This window comes from Trachemys scripta, chromosome 2 (genome assembly GCF_013100865.1).
Source record: "Trachemys scripta elegans isolate TJP31775 chromosome 2, CAS_Tse_1.0, whole genome shotgun sequence".
Lineage (NCBI taxonomy): Eukaryota > Metazoa > Chordata > Testudines > Emydidae > Trachemys > Trachemys scripta.
In genome coordinates this window covers 144727769-144736295 of record NC_048299.1, presented here as the reverse complement: position 1 = coordinate 144736295, position 8527 = coordinate 144727769, and the positions used below count along the sequence as shown (strand labels likewise).

At 49.1% G+C, this 8527-nt stretch overlaps 1 protein-coding gene across 1 annotated transcript in view; it reads left to right on the top strand.

Moving 5' to 3' along the window:
- The first annotated feature begins 1638 nt into the window (after positions 1–1638).
- The window catches only part of HK2 (hexokinase 2), a 64554-nt gene continuing 57665 nt past the window's right edge, over positions 1639–8527 (top strand). The window contains exon 1 of the mRNA XM_034761745.1: positions 1639–1701. Coding sequence (XP_034617636.1) covers positions 1639–1701 — 63 coding nt within the window. The remainder of the gene's footprint in view (positions 1702–8527) is intronic.

Here is an 8527-nt window from a genome sequence, read left to right as displayed (position 1 = left end):
TCCCCCCGGACGGGGATTTGGAGCCCAAAAAGCCGGACATGTCCGGGAAAATCTGGACGTATGGTAACCCTATCCCAGGCTCGTCTTTTGAAGGTGTTATGCAGGTTTCCTTTGAGGATGAGGACGGAGAGGTCAGATATAGAGTGATTGTTTTGTGAACATTGTTCACCCACAGGTGATAGGGTGTTTTTGTATTTTATCATTTCTCTGTGAGAGTTTATTCGAGAGTGTAGTGACTGTCTGTTTGACCCAAATAGTTGTGATTGGGGCACTGAGTGCACTGGATGTGGTACACCACATGTTGTGATAGGCATGTGTAGGACCCATGGATCTTGAAAGGGGTGTTGTGGGGGGATGTTTGTCATTGTAACAATGGAGATGTGTCTACAGGTTTTGCATCTGTTGTTCTGACATGGTCTGGTACCACTTTAAGTTGGTGTGTTCTGGTCTATGAGGAGCTTGCTTATGATGATGAGCTCGGAGAGGCTGGAGGGTTGTTTGAAGACCAGCAGACAGGATTCAGGAAAGATTTCTTTCAGGATGGGGTCTCCATCGAGTGTGGGCTGTAATTTTTTGATGATACCTTATATGGGCTCCGGCGTTGGTTGGCAGGTGACAACTAGGGGTGTGTGGTTGGAGGGGGTTTTATTTCTATATTGAAGCAGGTTGTCTGGCAGTATTTGGGTGGCCTGTTTCATGATGTGATCTCCTTCTCTGGTGGAGTGTCCTCGTTTGGTGAAGACAGTTTTAAGTGTATTCATGTATCGATCTCAGATTTTCTGCTCAGAGCATATTCTATGATATCTGAGTGCCTGGCTGTAGATAACACATTTTTTGGTGTGTTTGGGGTGGTTGCTGGATCTGTGAAGGTAGGTGTGGCAGTCCCTGGGTTTCTTGTATATAGTTGTCTGTACAGTTTCTTTGCTCAAGCCGATCATGCACAGACCCATGCAGCACGGACAGACACATAGTTCTGTGCTCAGATGGACTGACCCACACCTTGATACACGCAGTGCACAGATGGAGACACAGCCCTGTTTGTGCTCAGACATGTCGATCTAATAAAAGATATTACCTCCCCCAAGTTGCCTCTGTAACATGCAGTGCAGACAGACACAAAGCCCTATGCTCTGACAGACCCAGGCATAGCCACGTGCAGCGTGTACAGACACAGGGCCCTGTGCTCAGACAGGCAGACCCATGCACAGACACATGAAGCGCACACAGACACATCTGTGCTCAGACACACAGACCCATGCATAGGGCCAGATAGACCTGTGCCTAGACCCATGCTGGGTGGACAGGCGCATGCATAGAGGGGCAGTGCAGACAGACCCATGTGCATATCCACATTCAGTGCAGACAGACCCATGCTGGGCGAGAGACCCCCAACTCGCTCAGACAGACAGACAGACAGAGGCGCAAGCCCCGCCCCACGCGGCGCACACACCCTCCCGCCCTGGCCAATGGGAGCCGGGCGGCGGGGGCGCGTCACTCCTGGGCCGGGGGAATCTCTTGAATGAGCCACATTGTTGCAGCGGGAAGTAACTAACGTGCCGGCTGCTGCCCGCTTGCTCGCTCCTGCGCTGCCGGGGCCGGCTGATCGAGACCGGCATCGGCTCCCCCACGCTGCGGAAGATGATCGCGTCCCACCTGCTCGCCTACTTCTTCACCGAGCTCAACCATGACCAAGGGCAGAAGGTGGGTGCACCCCCCCCATCGATACTTGAGTGCCGATACCTCGGGTGGGGGGGTTAGTGAGGCTCAGAGCGGGACCCGAGGGCGGGAGGAGCGGTCCGCTCTGCGGTGGGTATGGACACCCAGCCGGGGGTTAGCGAGACGTGAGGCATGTGCCTGTCGGTCGGAGAGAACTCACGGATCCGGGGACTGGAGAGAGCGATGCCTGGCTGGGGGGAAGTTTCGTCCCCCCCATCCCCTTGTGGGGGTGGGGGGGGCTGCAGCGCACTAACCCTCCCCCCCCCGGTCCGGTTGAATGGCTGAGAGTCCCTTTCGATTTATTTTTTGGGGGGGCTAATAGTGGGAGTGGGAAGCGGGCTCCCACCCCCCGATACCGGGGCTGGGAGCCCGGGCGGCGGATGGACTGGGCAGCTCGGGGTCCCTCCTGGGAGGTCCCGTTCCGGGAAACTCCGTGCATGATGTGTCACGTCCTGTGTCTCGCTCTGCAAACCCGGCAGGCGGGGAGGGGGGTGTGCCCGAACCCCATGGGCCGCAGCTGCGGGGCGGGCGGGCGGTCTTTCCATTGCCTTGCTTTTATGGCGAGAGTAGGGGATCCCCGGCCCCAGGGGTTTGTTTGGAGGAAGGGGAGGGTCTCCCTACTGCCTTGACTTCATGTCCCCACCCCAGCCCCCCATGGGCCGTGGGGTGAAATGATTCTGGTTTGGGGGGTTCTGCCCACGGGTTAAGGGTGGGTGGAAGGATGTGACCTGATCCTGGGAGGGGCCGATTCTGAAGGCGTTTCCCCCTCCCCGGGGGTTTAGTTCCAGCCGGGATGCGTTTGGAAAGGAAGCGGCTGCAAAGTGTCTGTGGGCAGGGAATTCTGGCTCCCCTTGTCTCGCTGCCAAAGCCTGGCCCAGCAGGATGGCTGGGGGTGCCCCTGGCGCTGAGATTAATTTCCCACTCCTGCTGCTGGGTTTTACAGGAGTCGTGTCCCTGACCACCAGACCCTTTCAGTTCCTGGTAAATCTCCCTCCCTCCCGGCCCTGGGGTAGGTGGGGAGGGCTGGGAAACCAGGGGGCGCTTTCCCACCAGTCAACAAAACGGTTTCTTTTAAAGCATCCCAAAGTTCCTCGCTCCCTGGATTTGAGATTTTGCTTTGGCCCGTTATAGACAATAACCTTCCTGTAGCTTGTTCCAGCCAAGGCTCTTACAACCCCCTGTGACTGGGGGTAAGTTTTCCCCCAGTTTATAGCTGGGGAGGTGAGGGACAGGTTGTAACTTACCCAAGGTCCTATAGGAAGGCCAAGGCAGAGCTCAGGTGAACCCAGATTTCCTGATCCCCAGGCCTAGCTTGAGCCACATGGCTGCGATTTAAAGTTTTGCTTTAGGCTCCCTGTCTATAAGAGCTAGGGTTATTTTAGGACATGTCTGAGTGGGATGCTTAGATTTATGAGAAAACCTTACCTGGAGGGTTCCTCCCTGGAAGCCCAAAGAGAGCTCTTCAGTGGTGTCTTCAATGCTTTCCCTTTCCCCCTCGTCTTGTAGGATAGGGAAGGTTAATTTGGGACACAGTGAGCGTCCGCATTAGCTGGATAGTGACACAGTGTGGATATATGCCGAATGTCAGTGCTGCCGTACCCTTTGGGTAAGAGAGCAGGGATGAGGAGGTGGCCTAAATCACTCAGGATTTGCAAACCAAATGGCTTTTTGATAAAGTGTGTGTGTGGGGGGGGGAGAGAGAGAGAGAGTGAACTATGTTGTGACTGGGAGCTTTGAATCCAATTTTAGTCCCCACCAAACCTGTGTTACATATTAACGTGTTTTTTCTATACCAATTAGAAAACAAAAACTTTAACTCTGCCTCCTGCTTTGTCTGGAAAGTGAGTGGCAAAGATATCAACATTGCTTTCTTAACCAACCAAAAAAAAAATTAATACAAAAAACACCCAGTAAAGCTCAATTCTAAGTGCTACAGTCACATGTTACTGTGTACACATGCACACAGATGCTCTAGCTCATCTGAAGCTGCTGAGCAGGATTTCTAAACTCCAATTAATGCTTCCTTTTTAGAGAGAGAGAAAAAAAATCACTTCCTCATTTTAGTACCACGGATTCCCTTTGTAGCAACAGCAACAGAGATAAGACCCCGCTAGCCAGGGAGACCAGATGTAAAACTAAGAAACACTACCATGCCTGTGATGTCCCTGGTGGTGGCTGCATTAAATTGGAAGTAAAAATACCTAGCAAAAATCAAGTTGATATGTAAAGAAATAGTTTAGGCTTCCGTCTTGTTCCACTGCATTTAGATATAATGGGGCTTGTGTAACAGTGGAATCAGCTCCTATGGTATATGTAGGGTAGCAAGATGCAGGAGGTAGGTCAATAGTGTTGCTGCATTAGCTCTGGGTTTTCTTGCTGTTCTCAGTTTGCTATGCTCTTATCAGTAAGTTAGCATAAAGTTCTTTCTTAAGGAATTTCACTTGGTTCCAAACCAGGAACATGGTGTGCAAAGCATGGTCTATCCCTCTGTTTCAGTAACTACTCTTGCTAGGGAGAGCAAACAAAGGTTATTGTTTGGATATGGGAAAAAGTTGCAAGCAATAAGTGGGATGTAGCCCACGAAAGCTTATGCTCAAATAAATGTGTTAGTCTCTAAGGTGCCACAAGTACTCCTGTTCTTCAAGCAATAATTGGCTCTTAGAAGTACTCAACAAGACGGTTCAGCTACACTGGCTGTGTTTATGTATGATGAAACAGGTTTACAGATACTTTCCCTGAATAACTGCTTCCAGACTTGGAGTTCTTTCAGAATTGTTTATTAAATACCCTTCCCGTGAACCCTCTTGTTTAAAAAAAAAAAAAACAACAAATCCTTTAGTTAACGGCCACGCTATTTTAAACGCTGATTGTGCTGTTTCTTTGTCAAGACAGTGGATTGTGTTTGACTGTCTTTTGCGATGTGGCTGCAGTGGGCCCCCGCCAATGTTACTTGGGGGCCACTGGGCACTATAAAATCAAACAGTAATAACACATGGGTGCTCCAACTTTTTCACAGTGTGGACTGCATCACGTCTCCCATTTGCAGTTGCATGCACAGGAAAGTAATGTTCGGAAAGTAGTGAATGTATCTCTTTGCTGTTTCTAATGCACCTTAGCAGTTGGAATCAAGGAGATCCAGGTAGACGGCCCATCCTCCGCAGACCACAAGTATAAAGCAAGAAGCAGCAATAACCGTGGCCGTCTGATTTGGTGAAATGACACTTCATTAACTTGCATCTTCGTGGAACTGACTGGGGAAGAACAGAGTATTTATATATTTAAAAAAAAAAAAAATCTGAGCAGGTTATTGATCCTGTTGCTCCAACCGTGGCTGATGGAAACCGTTCCTGATCACAGTCCTTTTCAAGAGGTAGTGTTGTCTCTTGATTAAAGCTGGAGTCCATGAACTTGCACTCCTGGGTTCCGTTCCCAGTTGCCATGATGTAGCGTAAGTAGGACCCTACCAAATTCACATCCATGAAAAACGCATCACAGACCGTGAACTCTGGTCTCCCCCCATGAAATCTGGTCTCTTATGTGCTTTTACCCTATACTATACAGACGTCACAGGGGAGACCAGCGTTTCTCAAATTGGGGGTCCTGATCCCAAAAGGAGTTACGTGGGGGGTGGGGGATGGGGGGGGTATCGCAAGGTTAGTTTAGGGGTGTGTGTTGTGGTATTGCCACCCTTATTTCTGTGCTGCCTTCAGAGCTGGGCGCTCAGAAAGCGGCAGCTGTTGGCCAGGCGCCCAGCTCTGAAGGCAGAGCCCTACCAGCAGCAGCGCAGAAGTAAGGGTGGCAATACCATACCAGGCCATCCTTACTTCTGCGCTGCTGCTGGCGGTGGCTCTGCCTTCAGAATTGGGCTCCTGGCCAGCAGCTGCTGCTCTCCAGCTCCCAGCTCGGAAAGCAGGGCTGCTGACAGCAGCAGCACAGAAGTAAGGGTAGAAGTACTGCAACCCCCCTACAATAAGCTTGCGCCCCCCCCACCCCCCACTCCTTTTTGGGTCAGGATCCCTACAATTACAACAGGAAATTTCAGATTTAAAGAGCTGAAATCATGTAATTTATGATTTTTTAAATCCCATGATCATGAAATTGACCAAAATGGACCATGAATTTGGTAGGGCCCTAAGCCTAAGTCACTTAACCTTCAGTTTGCCCAGTTGTAAACTGGGTCGAAGTCACTCTTGTCAAACCTCAAAGGGGTTGTGTAAACTTAATGAATGTTTGCAGAGCACTTTGAGATCCACAGATGAAAGGTGCTTTAAAAACGCTAGGACTAATCATATTTGAATGTGGCACATTCACTGGGCCGGTGCTGCGTGTCTCATACATTAATGTTGATAGAACCATTATGCTTTAAACTGATGTCATTTGTGGCAGAAATAATGCTAGGAAAAGTACTAACTGCATGTGGACACTTGTGATTCATAGCTGAAAAATTGGGCTGGTATGTTTTTGTTTTCCTTCTAGCTAAAGGTACTAATTAGGGATAAGTTTGTTATTTAATTTTACTTTCATAATGAGGCCTCCCGTTCAGTACAATGTCTCTGTTTGTCTCTTCAAGTGAAGTCGGCTATGTGGAAGTCATCGACCTTCCATCTTTTGCAGAGTTGTAAAACTTCCACTCTCCTTTGGAGATCAGTCCATTTGACCGTTTTCTGACGTGACTGGCTCATTCTTTCGCTCGCTTAGAGGAAGGATTTAAGTGTCTTCTTCCCCCTGTCGCTTGGAGTTGTTCTTAAATCTGTGTCATTGTCTCTTCCATTTAAACTGTGACTGCACAGTTGTGCTGGGAAGGATGGTGGGTGGAGGTTCCCTGGAAACTGGCAACTTCCAGCCACTGAAAGAGACCAGCAATGTCTGTGGCTGGCAAGCTTTCTCATAATACCCAGCCAATAACCTTCACCTTTGCCCTGCAGGCAGCTCTTCTAAGGGCCTCTCTGCTCAGTGTCCCAATTGTGGTGGTTTCTGCATTGTGGGTACCTGCCATCTCAGGACTGGATAGAGTCCCACCACACTCGGGCGGAGTGGCCTGGAGGCACAATGAGCCAGCTAGACAATGGTATTTGTGTCAAGGTAGAGGGTCTTTGGTGGGGTCCTCCTGCTACCCATGCTGTCCGTTTTGTTTTCTGGCTGGATAAGATGTAAACCTCCAGGGCTGTCGATTTAGCACTTGGTTCATTTTCTGTCTTGTTATATAGTGGTGGCCTAGTGGATAGAGCACTGGGCTGGGACTCAGGATATCTGGGTTCTCTTCCCAGCTCTACTACCTGCTGGGTGATGATGAGCAAGTCACTTCCCCTTCCTGAACTTCAGTTCCCTCATCTCTAAAATGGGCAAAATGTTATTGTCCTCCTTTGTAAAGTGCCTTGAGATCTACTGATGAAAAGCGTTAGGTATAGTTATTATTTTATTAATATGCATTTGTATTATCTTATCACCTAATAGCGCCAATCAGTTCAGGGCCCCTGGGTGCTAGGTGCTGTACAAACACACAATAAAAGATGTTCCCTGGCTGTAAGAGCTCACAATATAAAGTATATGGGGAGCGGGGGGAAGAATGAGGTAACAAAAACCAGAGGCTGTTTTATCACATTTCATCTCTGTCTGTCCCCTCTTGTCCTGTGGCAACAGCAGTAGCTGATAGCAGCTGAATGGAAGCTTGGCTGGAATACACAGTAGCTTCTGTGCTCCGAGCCACAAGCATCAAAATGCTCCCTGCGCTGGGGTGGAGGTTTTCCTGGGGGCTGCCCTTAGGCTGCCGCGAACAGCAGCTGGTTTCTCGTAAAACACTTGGTGAGGGCAAGACTGAGTCTGCCAGTCCTTGCTGATGCACTGCAGCATGACTTCTCTTAGTAATCGGTTCCTTACTCCCCACCCCTCGAGGCGCCCAGTTCGCACGCTGTGTCCTGTAAAATGACTCTTGAGGGATGGGGGTGGGGAGGAACCAGCCATACAGGAAATTGTCTGACTCACACTATAGTGTGCTGCAATAGGATCCGGGAGGAGTGTTGGGCTTTGCTTCTCTTGTAAGGTCACAATGGGGTTTATTTCTGCAAAGTGCTGAGCTCTCCTGGCGCAGTCAGTTGGAGGTGAGGGCCAGCAGCATATTCCAGGAAGTCCTCAGCGTTTTGCAGGTTCAGGGTCAATACTAGCAATCCACACCTAAAACACAGTCATGTAGCATCTCATGACTTGTAATTTAGTAGCTGGCAGAATGTCTTCCTTTTGTCCCTAAGATTTTAAGTGGGGGAAGGCTAGTCCAGCCCCTGATGCTCACGTATGTGATCACATTTGCCTACCTAAATTTACTAGTATGTTTGGATATGGTCTTAGCTGTGGCAACAGGCCTGAGTTGGGAAATGGTTTCTGTTCCCTGCCCTGCCGCTACTTCAGAATGTGACCTTGGGCAAGTCGCTTGCACCTCATCGTGCCTCAGTTTCCTCCTCTGTAAAATGGGGATAAAGATACCAATTTTGCAAAGCACTTTGAAAGCTCCTGATGATACAAAGTGCTAGATGGGTGATGAGTATTTATTTGCTTCCTGCCCTAAACTGGGGGCAGTATCACTATGCGCTGTTAAACAGTTGCTGCATTCCCCACCAAAGTTATTGCATTTTAGTGGTGGGTCAGGTGATCCATCTGCCACTCTCTTAGGGATGTTTTGATAATTGCTTAATGTTTGTACAGTATCTTTCATCAGAGGATCACAAAGTATTATTTTGTGCTTCAGAATTTGAGAAACTTTCATTTTTTTTTTTAAATTACATTTTTACTAATCCATAGCTGGGATGGGGAGGAAAAA